This window comes from Alligator mississippiensis, chromosome 5, assembly GCF_030867095.1.
Source record: "Alligator mississippiensis isolate rAllMis1 chromosome 5, rAllMis1, whole genome shotgun sequence".
Taxonomy (NCBI): Eukaryota; Metazoa; Chordata; order Crocodylia; family Alligatoridae; genus Alligator; species Alligator mississippiensis.
This window is the reverse complement of record NC_081828.1, coordinates 122371391-122386286: the sequence shown is the minus strand read 5'-3', so window position 1 is coordinate 122386286 and position 14896 is coordinate 122371391. Positions and strand designations below refer to the sequence as shown.

At 45.1% G+C, this 14896-nt stretch overlaps 1 protein-coding gene across 3 annotated transcripts in view; it reads left to right on the top strand.

Moving 5' to 3' along the window:
* Positions 1 to 14896, top strand: part of HECW1 (HECT, C2 and WW domain containing E3 ubiquitin protein ligase 1) — a 439971-nt gene that overhangs the window by 358710 nt on the left and 66365 nt on the right. For all 3 annotated transcript variants that reach the window (XM_019483377.2, XM_019483376.2, XM_019483378.2), the window contains 2 exons: positions 10860 to 10965; positions 11902 to 11998. In XM_019483377.2, the coding sequence (XP_019338922.1) occupies positions 10860 to 10965; positions 11902 to 11998 (203 nt within the window). The remainder of the gene's footprint in view (positions 1 to 10859; positions 10966 to 11901; positions 11999 to 14896) is intronic.

The following is a 14896-nucleotide window of genomic DNA, read 5'->3' as shown; positions in this document are numbered from 1 at the left end:
GCTCTAGGCAGAGCTTGTGCTGACCAGCGGTGAGCTCCTAGAGCTCAAAGCACATGTAGTGCTGTTGGGCTCTGAGAGCTCAGCAGGCATGTAAGGCACAGCTAAAATGGGATGCGCCTCACCACTGCATCACCACTGGATCTGCCACCATCGCCTTGGGCTCAAAGCCCTTCTGATTCTAACATTTTTGTTGCTGTAACTCCAAGGTGTCCTGTGGCACATGCATAAACAACATCCTTCAAAATAAAGCAATACTTAACAGTGCAAAAGAAAGATTTGGGGCAACGTGAGGTGCAATAAGAGGTGTTATGCAAGAGACTTGCATAACACTGCCCAAGGATGGACATCACTGGGACTAGCAATACAGTCCTATAGGACACCAGCCTGCAGCAAACGTGAAAATTCATCTTATTTCTGAAGGGTTTTAATAGATTGTTTCATGGATTTTTATCTTTCAGAAGAACTGCAGTTATGTTGTATTTCTGTCTCTCTAAAATGGTTATCTAAAGACCTGCCAGGAGCAAGCTGTGTGGTTTTATATGCATTTGATCCTCCCTAGACCTAAACAGGCAAATTGATCTGATAATGAAAATAGATTTTATAGAAAGAACAGGTTTGAGATTCTGGCCTGGCTTTGATAAAAATAATTAATTACTATTATGGCTGACATGTTAGCAGCCTGATCTTTTTGCTGCTCACTGTGATGCTATTATCTGATGAGATATATTCCCTACTATGTTGTAATAATGAGGTCCATTTCCATGCTGCTAGATTACATGAGATAGGCTTCATGACACTGAAATCATTTAAAATAATCTTTCCTCTGTTTCACAGAGATAACTTTTCACACAGCACAGGGTGGAGGACAGGGAGCATAAATCCCACTCCAGCAGCCTAGACTGTGTTGGGTTAGGAAACAAAAGCATCAGTTTCCTTTACACTGCAGGATCCTTTTTTGCAGGTACTTCTTATGGCATAGGCTTTATAGGGCTTGCTAGGTCAGAATAGGGGTAGATCATGGCCAGAGAAACTGCTGTTGGATTCATCATCATGTTACAAAAAAAAATAAAAAAATCAGGAAAAGTTCCCATTGTGGTATGTGGAACGTACCTTTAAGGGGCCAGCAGTGGTACAGTTCAGTCTTTCCACAGATGCCCTCCGGGTACAGTTTGGTTGGTGTTGTTGTTCTCCCCGCAAGCTGTGGGGGGTGTGTTGCTGAATCCTGTTCCTAATAAAGATAAAGCTGTTTACCACCCCTCTGGTCTCTGCTGAATGCTGACATGAGGACAGAACCGCAGGGGCATGGAGGTCTGAGTAAGTACCCCATCCCAGGAACCCAGTGGCCAAGGGCAAACACAATACCCATGAGAGTTATGTTATTGTAGCTATCTATAGAGAACTCATGTTGGACACCCCTTGGAGGAGATATTTTGGTCCAGGAGATAGATTTGGAGGCTCCTTGAAACAGCAGTGTTTCAAGAGCAGGGGTGTGGGAGTGCTATGGATTTTCCTGTCATGAATAAGCATAGGAAAATATTATTGGCAAATATTCAAGAAACTCATTAATGAGTTTACTTCACTTGTGCCTCGCTCCAGTTAGGAGTCACCATCCATGCCCTATGGTCTTGCTAGCATGGTCAGCAATGGGAAAGCTGCACACACAGTAATGCTGTGCAACCACAAAGGCTAGAATTGCTTGCATGTAATTCAGCATGCATTCAACTGCTACATAACTTAACCAGCCAGTTCTGACAGATGCACTCATCCCAAGTGGAAAATACTAGAAGAGAGCAATTAACAACAAGTCCTTAATGTTACTTAGAAGAACAAAATTAAGATTAGCAAGGAATGAATTTGGAGAAACGGTTAATTATTCAGAGGGTCTGAGGTCTAGTGAAAGGACTGTTGTGAACTTTTGTTGACTTTGGAGCAGGCCCTAAGGCTTGATCCGGCCTGCAGAGGGGCTTTATCCAGTCCACAGTGGGTCCCTCGGTCCCACCTGGCCCAGGCACCACCCACCTGTGGCACATCTTGCTGCCCCCGAGCATGCAGCAGGGCTGGGGCGGCTCTGTGGCTGGACTGCCTTTCTAGGCAGACCAGGCAGTGGCAGCTTCTTCCATCCACCACCACCACTGGCCCCAACCCCACAGTACCAGTGGGGACCCTCACCACAGCCCTGACCCAGCACACCCTCTGCCTGCTCCAGGCTCACTTGCTCACAGTAAACAGTGGCAGCATCAGCACCAGCCAGGCAGAAACTGTTGCTCAGCATGGGGAAAAAGCAGCCCCTGTCCTGCTACTGCCCAGTGCTCCCTGCTACAGCCGCCTGGAGCCTACTCTGAGCTGACCTGCATCCCTGCTGCTGTCACCACCACCTCTGAGCCTCACAGGGCAGCACTGGCAGCTCAGACAAGTCGCAGGGCAGCCCAGTGTAGGCTCCGAGTGGCTGCAGCAGGGAACACCGGATAGCAGCGAAGGGGAGAGGCCCCTTTTCCCTCGCACTGAGCAACAATTTTTGTGTGCCCAGCACTGCTGCTACCACTGTTTAGCGTGAGCAGGCAAGTCTGGAGCAGGCGCATGGCACACAGGGTCAAGGTTGTGACGTGGGTCCCTACTGATCCACTCCCACCAGGGCGAGTCCAGAGCAGGCACAGAGCAGGCTGGGGCTGCACACTGTGGGCAGTGGCAGGGAGGTGCCACAGTGCACATGGGCTCCGGGCTGTGGGGCAGGGGTGGGTGTTGACCAGCTGAGGTAGGCATGTGTGGGGGGCTCTTATGCACACCCCACCATACCCACAAACCCTCCCCTGCAAACCCCACAACCACACCCTTGCCTACATACAATCACAAACCCCACACCCCCCACACCCTTCCCTATATGCACCCCACCACACACACCCCTGCATACCTCTTGGGGGAGCCCCACTCACTGCTATGCTCACACATCCCCCACACACATGCACCCACACCCCCCCCCGCATACCCCCAGCCATCCTTCCCCTCCACACACCCCACAATCCCCATTCCCACCCACAGATCCTCACAAACATCCCCCCACAAATCCCCATACCCACCCACATCCACACATACCCCCATATACCCACACATCCACACACACCCACAGCCCCCCCATAAACCCCATATCCCTCACACCTACCCACACCCCCACAATATATAGAAGTAAGACTTAATTTTGAGCTATTATGCAATCACCTCTTTATACACAACACAAACACACACAAATCAGGACAAAAATATATTTTTTAATAAAATTAAAATATGTTATTGTGGATGTTTGATTTTTAGTATATTATCTGTTTTTCTTTCCAGTTCCAAGATGGGAAACTTCCTTCCCAAATGGAGTACTACTGGGGTGAGGGGAGGGACTTCCAGTGGCAAAGGTCAGGGGTTAGGGGGCAGGACTTCTGGTCCCAAGATGGTGACCAGGGGGGCAGGACACCTGTCAAGGTGTGAGGCTACCCTCACAGCCCTCAACAGCTCACTAAAACACATTAAGCGGCCCTCTAGCTGAAATAATTGTCTGCCCCTGCCCTAAGAGCTCACCAGTTACAAAGGAAAATTCTGTGGCACAACAGCACACTTACCAAGAGCAAGAGATTTCATACTATGATAACTCTTATGAATGTAAACAGATTTGTTTTTGTCCTATAAATAATACCCATGGGGAAATCCCAGAAACTTAGTGCAATAACTCAGAACTTTAATAACTAAGCTTTCCCCTGGCGACTTGCCAGCTGCCTGGTGTTCAGCTGGGCTTTCTGCTTTTGGCTATAGGGAGAGGCCGCCAAATAGCAGGAGAGAAGCAAATTGGAATGGTTGACATCCTGTCACCATCAGTTAGATAAATCAACAGTTCCTCTTCCTCTCCTTCATGGAGAGCAGCTACGCTCTTTGCACTGTGAATAAAGAAAAGGAATGTAATTAATACCAACATTATTTAATGAAAAAGCATCAGACCAGCCTGATTTCATTCTTTGCATGTGCAAGTTTGGTTGCTAAAGGCAAGCTTGTAGATGTGTTGTAATTAGACTTGTATGATGTTTGACGTAAGGACTACATGACACTGTTTAAAAATTAGCACTATGACCACAGGGCATGCATTAAATTAATAAAGCCTGGCTAACTGGCCTAACTCAAAAAGTGACTGTTAATGAGGAAATATTATGAAATACAATTCTAACTAGTGGGGTTCCTTGGGGATCAGTGTGAGGCTCAGCACCGTAACAAGCAGAGTTTGTGCCCTAGGGAAAACCTGTGCGGGATAGTCACAGTTCCGAGGGTGGGGGGGAAGGTGCACGCGGGAATCTTACCCAAAACAGTCTCCAGCTGCTGCTACTGTTGCCACATACTCTGCCCTATCTCTTGTTCTTAAAGGCTAAGTACAGACAGTCAAGAAGCCCAAAGCTAAATTGATTCAGTCTTTGCAGGTTAGTCTAAGCTGCAGAGTTTGAACCGATAAACAAATAAAACACATACTCACTTTTAATTCAGGAAATGCCTACAGTGACTCAAGCCAGAAGCTGGGGGGTACTAGAGCACACCTGCCAGCCACTCCAAAGCTTTACCCCCTCCCTACTGAAGCAGAGGGGGCACAGCTGGTGCAGGGAGGTTGTAGCATTTAATTTATAAAAGCTTGAACAAGAATAGTTCTTCTCTGAAAAACTATAAACTGAAAATTATAAACACAGCCTGGGAGGTGTGTTCACTTACTCTTCCTGCTGCCCCTGAGGTCTCTGGGATTTGCAGTCCAGAATCACAGCAGCAAGACTCAGGGTCCTTCCTCTTCCTGCTTCCAGCTGCTTCTGGGATTTGTAGTCCACAGTCACAGCCAGCAGTAATTAAAACAGCAGGGCAGGGCAGCTCTGTACTCTGGGGGAGGTGAGTTTAACTCCTCTCCCTGACCCCAGCCAGGGTTTGCTGGGGGGAGGGGGGACAGTGAGCCAGCCCTTACTGCTCCAGCTAGGGAGCAGAGGGGCAGGGCCAACCCTGCTCTATGGAGCAGAAGGCCCAGCCCAGCCCAGAGTTAGAAAGCATTCTGGGAAGCTGGGGGACTCTGATTTAACTGGAACCAAGAAGGGGTCTGGGACAGCAGTTTCATAAACCGGTCTGACCTAACTCAGTTAAGTCTGACACTACATTCAACCAGCTTTATCTTAAACCAGTTTCAGCCATTTTGAAACTGGTTTATGTGCACTGAACTGCTGTTCTGTTACAGGTTTAAACCAGTTTCTGATCACTTAAACCAGTTTATGTGTAACTTCTGTCCCTAGCCAAAGTGGCAGCAAGTGTGCACTGCTTGCTGCTGCAAGAGCAATGCTGTGGGGCTGCTCTTGCTGCCAAGACAGATTCCATGCGAGTGGGAGACAATTTTGGCACCCCTCCTAACTCAGTGCCCGGGGCTGGTGTCCTGCTTGCTCACCCCTAGTTACATTACTGGCAAAGCCTAGTGTTGTGTAACATTTTCATCAGTGATGTGGAAGTTAACCACAGCTGATATCAGATGACACAAAAATTAACAAATGAAAAATAATGATGAGCAGGTATATAGAACAATCAAGATTGTTTGGTGAGCTGGACTCAATTTGAACACAATGCATTTTAATAAAGTTAAATCTAGGAGCAAAAAGTGCAGGTCTTCCTTACAGAATGAGGACTGTGTGCTGGAAAGCAGTGACTCTTAATAGGGCCAAACAGTCATAGTGGGTAAATAATGGAACATGAATTCCCATTGCAGTGCTATGGCAAAAAAGAACTTGTGCCCTTTACTGTATATACAGGGGAGAAGCGAGTAGAAGTGGAGGAGATTAATGTTTCTACATACAGCACTGGAGAGATTTCTACTGGGATGCTGCAACCAGTTCTGGTATCTGCATTTTAAAAAAGATGTTAAAAAATTGGAGAAAGTACAGAAAAGAAATATAAAAAAAAGATTTGAGAGACAGAGAAAATGTTCTACAATGACAGACTTACAAGCCCCCATCTGGTTAGCTTCTCAGAAAGAAGATCAAGAAGTGATATGATTACAATATATAAGCACCTTCCCATGCAGAAAATACCAAATTCTAAATGTCTCTTTAACCTAGCAGAGAAAGCCATAACAAGACCCAGTGGCTAGGAACTGAAGCCACACAAATTGAAGTTGGAACAGTGAGGGTGATTTACTATTGGAACAACCCACCAAAGGAAATAATAGATTTTCCATTTCTTGATATCTTCAAATCAAGACTGGATTCCTTTCTGGAAGATACATTTTAACCAAATATAAGCTGTTGGCTTAGTGTATGGGTAACTGGAAGAAAAGTAATGACCTGTGTTTTAGAGGAATGCAGACTAGCTAATCTAACGGTCCCTTCAGGCTTTAAAATACATGAATCTGTTCAGTCCCTTTGACTTATAAGAATCTGACATTGATTCCCAACAACAGCAACAAAAAGCTGCTGTTTTTGTGGAGTTTAACACAGTTGCCTGAGGCTAACACTGCTAATAAAAAAATCATTTTTTAACATTTTGAATGTACTTTTAAAGTAAACCTACCCTATATTATTGGAACACATAAATATGACTTCCTAAATATAGCAAGTTTCTTCCTTAATCTTTGCATTTTATTAAATATCTAAATGTATTATTGATATGGTGAAACACTCTTCTATTTTACTTTCCTCTTCTTGGAACAAAGCCCCCATGCATTTATGACTCTAAAACTATTCTCTAATATTTATACTTTCCTTTGCACCAAATTCTCTCTCCAGATCAAAGACCCCTGTAAAGGCTTAAGATGTCCATTGTTAAAGCTGCTTGAATTTAACAGCATTGTGTTCTACAGATTTTTCAGTGGTCACCAGTTTTAGAGTAGGAGCATCTACCTTTCCTGTTTTGCAAAGGAAAAATGTTAAAGCTAATCACACTTACCTTTAAAAATCTTAAAAGCCGGCTGACTAGTTCATGTTAAACTGAGGTGCTGCTGTTGAAGTAATCAGCTAAAACCCTAAGACAAGATACGCACGCATGGAAGCTCTACCACTCCAGAAAGCAACAGATCACTAGCATGGAAATCATTCACCGTTTCCTTTAATTGGTTTCCCTTCTGGAATAGTAGCTACCATTTTACGGTGATAGGACAGGTGTGAAAACTAGATCTCCTAAGTCCCCTTCCTTATTAGTAGGTAGCAGTTTGAGCCAAAACTGGTGGCTATGTGTCATGGGGAAGCGGAAGCATTCCTTTGTGGAATGCAGGGGCTGTTGTGGGGAGAAAGGGAAGGAAAATGGGGTGTGCCATCTGCTCACTATCCCAAAAAGTTATACGTGGCAGAGTGCAAATGGACAGCAAATATCTATTGAAGGCTGCAGTAAATCACAGACATGAAATCCAAACGAGGAAAAAAACAAGCTGCTACCATGGCTTTCGGCTCTGAAAGAGTTGCCAGCTATCTGGTTGCAATCTACCGGGGAAAATTACGAGGCTGTTAAACTCAGTCTATAAATCCGTCAAATTGTCTAACTGCTCAACGAGTCAAGCCACTAAATCATTAACAGTGCCGCTTCTTTAAAAACTGGAAAACAATGTGATAATCTAAATTAATTGTTTCAATTAGAAAATCAAGGCAGACAAGATGCTTGTAATTAAACTTAGCATTGGAGTAATCAATATTATTGAATTAGCTAAAAGACAGATGGATGCAGAACAGAAAAGGGAAGGACTAAAGTGATTCGGAATTTTCCTGCTACCAAGTCATAGCTGCACATCAAATGGGACCATGTGTTAGAATAAATGCACTTGTGTGTGTAAATGTAGAAGGGTCAAGAGCGTATGTAGCATAGCATGGCCTAATGACATTGTGGAAAAGAGTACTACGGCATACAAGACTGTGGGATTTGATTTATTCAGTAGTTTTGCACATAATAGGTTCATTCTGATTCTTTCACTTTGCTTTTGCTTTCATTGCTCTTCTTTTTAAGTAATTTTCATTCCTTCCCTTCTGTATACCCATCCCTTCCATTACTTGTCACTGTGGGAGAACAGGATCAACCACTTAAGATAGACCCAACAACTCAGTCTTATTGGAGAAAAGGCAGTTTTCAGAAGGGGTAAGGCCATATGAAGGCTTGTCCTAAGCATTGGCTGACATGAAAAAGGCATGCAAGAGAGAAGAGACAAAGGGATCATGGAAGAGAAGTTATAGCATGTGTTTGAGAGGGCAAAAATTCTCTTATAAAAGCATGACCATGAATGTAACAAACTCTGTTTCACTTACAAGGACTTGAGGGACATGGCCTACAGAACAGGACAACAAAGGCAAACTGAGTGCATCTCTCTGTTCTTTCAAAACTTACTCAAGCCTTGTTCAATAGGAAGAGATGAATATTGTTTGTGATTGTGAGATGGCTAATTTTACTGCCAAGCTTTTCACTTCATCTTTGCCACTTTCCAAAGTTATAGATTCAATAAATGTTGTTAAAATAGCAGCATTCCCCACAGAGTACTTGCTGGTGAATTTGATATACTGTAAATGACCCACTGGAGGTTTAAGTCATAAAGTTGTCTTTACAGACAGGCAGGGTATTGCCAACATTAACACCTCCAAGGCATGAAACACTTTGTATCCAATCCCATCCTCCTCTTATAAGCATTGGCATAGGTTTAGAGTGACTTCATTGATATATCTATGTACAACTAATGAAGGCGAGATCAAGATCAGATAATTGCTTATAGAGTAAAAAGTGCACAGTACACATTAGCAGGAGCTCTGGATTATCAGTTAAAGTACACTTAATCAGTGTATTTAATTGCCATCAATTTTTTTCTTGTCTGACATATTGACTACCACTCCCTCACCTACTGGGCTTTTTATGTTTTATACGTTACAAAAGTGACATGTCAGGCACATTAAGCTGCTTGATCCTCATTTGGAGCCAGTTAGAAGACACGGTAATTATCAGACACTGAAATCTGATTGGCATCATGTGGAGCTTGGATTCAGAACGAAGCATCACAAGTACTAGAGAAGGAGCGACCTCTCTCTAAAGTGATTGCTAAGCACTACAATTCTATAAAATAAAAAATAAGCAACTCTCCACTCAACAGATTGGGAGTGGGTATTTGTATGGGAATGGCATATCTGACCTGATTCTCATCTCACCCACACTGATGTTATGCCAGTATAACTCCAATAGTTTCAATAAAGGTATACTCTGGAATACCAGTGCCCTTCGCATGGAGCTCCAGAGCAAGATCCCTCTGGCTTGCTCTCCTTCTGGCCCCATCCCACACATCTTCTCTTCTTGACTGTCCAGTGGGCACACTTCATCAAGAGGGCAGAAAGATACTCTGGGCAGTGCCTACTCCTCAACCTGGTGGTTATGACACTTTGTTGGGAAGTGGAAGATGTTTATTCAAAGCCCTTTGGCTGAAGAGAGCCTAGAACCTGCCTGCCATCTCTTGACCAAGTGCCCTAATCAGTAGACCACGGGTTTTTAACCTTTTTTAAGGAGAGTACCCCTTCTGGTGGCAGATGCAAGGTGGGGGGGGGGGGGCACTGGTGGCAGCCAGATGCAGCATTGTGGGGGAGGAGGGGATTGCATGCAGCAGCGGGAGTGCAGGGTGGTGGATGATAGTGGCTGTTGCCGCATGCCACAGAGGGGTGCCGCTGCTCTTGCCCTACCACTCCACCCCACAGGCTCTGCTCCTGGGAGGCGGCCGCACGGGGTGCTGAGTGGCAGTGCTTCATCCCTGGCCACCTGTGCTTACCTCCTAACAACTTTCCCAGTACCCCTGGGGGTATGCATACCCCCAGTTGACAATCCCTGCACTAAGCTATTGGACAAATATTTGGAAGGGTTCTCTTTCTGCTCTTCCATTTCTCTCCAGCTTATGCAGTTACATGCCTTCCCAGGAGAACCAGGATCTAAAATCCACATAAAGGGCCTGAGATGTCAGTTAACTTTCTCAAGAGTTTGTTGAATTTGGCCCATCCTGTTTCTGTTCATCATAGTGTTTTCTCTTTTAAGTCCACATGCATAATTTCTATACATATTAACACAAACCCAGTTAAAGAAGAATGTTTTCTGTTCCAGTTCTGTTTTTTATTCATGCTATTCCAATAATGATTTCCATCCCAAGATGCCAGGTAAACATGTTACGGCCAAATTAAAAAAAAAAAAGTCCATTTTTTATACAATTGCATAGGTGCCTATTTCTTCATGTGTGATAAATGCCTGTTCTCTGTACACATTTTAACCTGCACAGCTATGTTGGCTAAGGAGGTGTTTTTTTACAAAAGTAAGTAGGGTGTGATGTTATAAAATATCTAGTGTAAATACAGTTATTTTAGTACAAAGTATTTAAACTGTTATAGCTTATTTTACTTCAAAGAACCTAAATAAGTTATCCCAGCATTAGCATTTTTTATACTGGTATAATTGAATTTACACTAGGAAAGCTTTGCTTTAACTAGCTGTGCAAGCACAGTTAGAGGCCAAATTTTATAGTGTAGACAAGTTTAACTGTAGGCATCCATTTGGAAACAGAGAATTAAGTGTCTTCCTGAAGCTGGATGAAAATTTGACCATCAGAATGGAAAGCTGTTGCTTGTCATGGAAGTTTTTGCCTAAGGTAATTGTTATGTTATTAACATGAATGTGTTGAGTCCTGCTTTAGGATGCTATGTCAAAAACTCTGGCCAATAACTTTTTTTTAAAATATCAGTTTTCCTGCACTGCCTCAGTCAGTTCATGGCCCTGGATTGAAGTCATGGAAAAGAAAAAGTATAAGAGGTTTCATCAACTTATGTGTTGCTGACCATCTAAGTTACAATATTTTGTTTTTCCCTTTTTCAATCTAGGCCTCAGAAGTTTCCCGAAATAGGGGAGTTTCTCTGCTGACCAGGCCAGGAAACAGCCTCGTAACAGCTATTCGAAACCAGCACCACCATGAAGCATTGCCTCTGGGTAAGTCAGGCCTTTATTTTCTCTTGCAAGTGGCATTTGGCAGAAAGTGTGTAAGGACCATTTAATAAGTACATCCCTCTTCTCACTTTTCACCAGCTCTTTCTCAGTGAGGGGCATCTACATGTGTGCTTTATTGCAGAGTTGACTAATTAGCTCCAAACTAAAGCATGGCTGGGTGCATGTACATGTGCATTTTAATGTGCAGTAGCCTATTTTGCTGCACATTAAATCACCACATAGAAAGCCATGCTATTATGCTAATACACAGTAAAATAAGCTACTGCACATTAAGTGTCATTTATAAACCATGCACTTTAAGGCAGCTTAATGCGCATTTGTTTAGTATGTCACATTGGAGGTACTAAATTTAATGCCTTTTGGGAAAAGTGCCTTAATGCACAGATAGACATACCCACTGTCTATATGAGCAGCACTATTAGGCTGGAGTAAACTAAGTAACTCCGCTGTAGGATACTACTGCCTGACACAAGTTCTGTCCTATGGTGGAGTTATTTACTTTCCCACAATGCACATGTAGACAGTGACCAGGGCTGGCTGGGTCATGAGGGTGCTCTTGTGTCCCAGCCAGCCCCTCTGCAGCACGTTGAGCTGAGGCAGAGCAGCTCCAGGCTGGCAGGCTGACCCCGCAGGCCTCTGTTCCAGCCCAACGTGCTGCAGTCCGAAGCGCACGTGTAAACTCTGCACCCTTGGAGCAGTAAACTCTGGCATGAACTGCACTGAACTTTATTCAGGCACACTAATTGCATGTGTAGATGTGCCCAGGGAGGCAATCACTTTGCATTATTTTGCAACTTACTCTCAGTGCACTCTATATACTATATTATCACAATTTGATTGGTATTTTTCACTTGTGGTGACCTCCCAAAGTGTCATTGGTTAGTAAAGAAAAGCTCCCATTGTCTCTTTCTGTTCCAGCTTACAACGATAAGATTGTTGCATTTCTTCGCCAGCCAAATATTTTTGAGATGCTGCAGGAGCGTCAACCAAGCTTGGCCAGGAACCACGCACTCAGGTACAGTTTCCTTGCAAATTACCCAAATCAAGCTCTTTAATCCTGTCCCTTCATAGATTCATAGATTCATAGATGTTAGGGTCGGAAGGGACCTCAATAGATCATCGAGTCCGACCCCCTGCATAAGCAGGAAAGAGTGCTGGGTCTAGATGACCCCAGCTAGATGTCTATCTAACCTCCTCTTGAAGACCCCCAGGGTAGGGGAGAGCACCACCTCCCTTGGGAGCCCGTTCCAGACCTTGGCCACTCGAACTGTGAAGAAGTTCTTCCTAATGTCTAAATCTGCTCTCTGCTAGCTTGTGGCCATTGTTTCTTGTAACCCCCGGGGGCGCCTTGGTGAATAAATACTCACCAATTCCCTTCTGTGCCCCCGTGATGAACTTATAGGCAGCCACAAGGTCGCCTCTCAACCTTCTCTTGCAGAGGCTGAAAAGGTCCAGTTTCTCTAGTCTCTCCTCGTAGGGCTTGGTCTGCAGGCCCTTGACCGAGTTGCCCTTCTCTGGACCCTCTCCAGGTTATCCACATCCTTTTTGAAGTGTGGCGCCCAGAATTGCACGCAGTACTCCAACTGCGGTCTGACCAGCGCCCTATAGAGGGGAAGTATCACCTCCTTGGACCTATTCGTCATGCATCTGCTGATGCACGATAAAGTGCCATTGGCTTTTCTGATGGCTTCGTCACACTGCCGGCTCATGTTCATCTTGGAGTCCACTAGGACTCCAAGATCCCTTTCCGCTTCCGTTCCACTAAGCAGGTCATTTCCTAGGCAGTAGATATGCTGGACATTTTTCCACCCTAGGTGCAGCACTTTGCATTTCTCCTTGTTGAACTGCATCCTGTTGTTTTCTGCCCACTTGTCCAACCTATCCAGGTCTGCTTGCAGCTGTTCCCTGCCCTCCGACGCGTCCACTTCTCCCCATAGCTTTGTGTCATCTGCAAACTTGGACAGAGTACATTTGACTCCCTCGTCCAAGTCGCTGATGAAGACATTAAAGAGTATCGGTCCAAGGACCGAGCCCTGCGGGACCCCACTGCCCACACCCTTCCAGGTCGAGACCGACCCATCCACCACGACTCTTTGGGTGCGACCCTCTAGCCAATTCGCCACCCACCGGACTGTGTAGTCATCCACGCCACAGCCTCTTAACTTGTTCACCAGTATGGGGTGGGATACCGTATCGAAGGCCTTCCTGAAGTCTAAGTATACGACATCCACCCCTCCTCCTGTGTCCAGGCGTTTCGTAACCTGGTCATAGAAATAGACTAGGTTGGTCAGGCACGATCTGCCCGCCACAAACCCGTGCTGGTTTCCCCTCAGCATAATTTGCCCTGCCGGGCTCTCACAAATGTGAGCCTTGATAATTTTTTCAAAGACTTTACCAAGGATGAAGGTGAGACTGACTGGCCTATAGTTGCCCAGGTCCTCCTTCCTCCCCTTTTTGAAAATGGGGACCACGTTAGCCCTTTTCCAGTCCTCTGGGACTTGGCCTGTGCGCCACGAGCGTTCAAATATTCCTGCCAGTGGCTCTGCAATGATGTCGGCCAGTGCCTTCAGCACCCTCGGATGGAGCCCATCCGGGCCTGCCGATTTAAAGGCATCCAGTTCTTCCAAATGATTCTGCTCCACCTCAGGATCTACTCAGGCAAGCCCAGCTTCAGAGGGGGCCAGCTAGGTGTTCTGGGGAGTATGGTGTGCCTCAGAGTAGAAGAAAAGCTACTCCATGGCCCTTGCTGTAGCCACAGAGTAGCAGTTTATGCTGATGCTTTTGCACCTCAGGTAATGGTCAATGACACTAGATTTGTACTGAGTGGATTCACTGGGCTCCCATACACTTCTCTTCTGGCCTCTTCTTGGTTCTACCACTCAAACATCCAGGGAGCTATCATGGACCTTTCTATGTGGATTTAACTCCACCCACAGCAGAGGACAGGCAAAAGCAAGATTTGTTCCACAATTCACATAAGACCACGCAACTTGGTATTGGTCTCAAACCCATAATAACAAATTTCAGAGATAAAGTCAATGGGATTTGGGTTCCTAAGTCCCTCTGGCACACTTGAAAATGTTTACCTTTCTGACCACACTGCAAACTTGTACACCAAAGTTTATCATTTTGGATGAGCAGTTATGAGTCCTTTATTAATTAAAAACAGAAAACAATTCACAGGTTCCTTTCCCTGTTCATAGTCACTAGTTCTGACATGTTTCTTGCTTCTCTGAAGAAGCAGAAGAATTTTATCTCTGCCTTATAGACTGGAAATAACTGTTGCCTTTGTGGTGCCATAAAAGTTTTTATGGTAGCACAAGGTCCAAAGAAACAGGCATCCATGCCCATTGTCATTCCACAAATGCCCAAAATTGTGGCTATGACAATAGGTAGTGTAAATTTGTGCTACTTTTTTGCAGCTGACATAATGTTTGCTTTAAGCCAGGAGAACATAGGCAGCCTGGAGCTGCCCATGCTCTCCAGTCACCCCAGGCAGGTTTTCCCAGGGCTTCAGGGGCCCAGGGGAATTCCCCAGATGCACAGAATCAAGCCCCTGAAGCCTTGGGAGCACCAGGCCAGGTGTCCCTCTTGCAGAGATACCCTCCAGAAATCCCTGATTTGAGGCTCAGTCTACAAACATGGAACAGGTAACCACTATGGGAGTTCCCTTTTCCATGCTTGCCAATACATACCCTACAGAGGGATTCCTGGGATATGTGTTTCATGTTCCTGCACCCTAGGAATGCTCTGCAGAGGATTCCCATGGCACACATTAGAGCTGGATTGGGCCCCTGAAGCCCTGAGAGCAGCAAGGGCCTGACCTTGCAGGACAATGGCAACATCTGTTTTTGCTGATCAGTCAGATCAGCTGTGCTGGTATGCATCCTGGCACAGATGATGCTGCAACAAA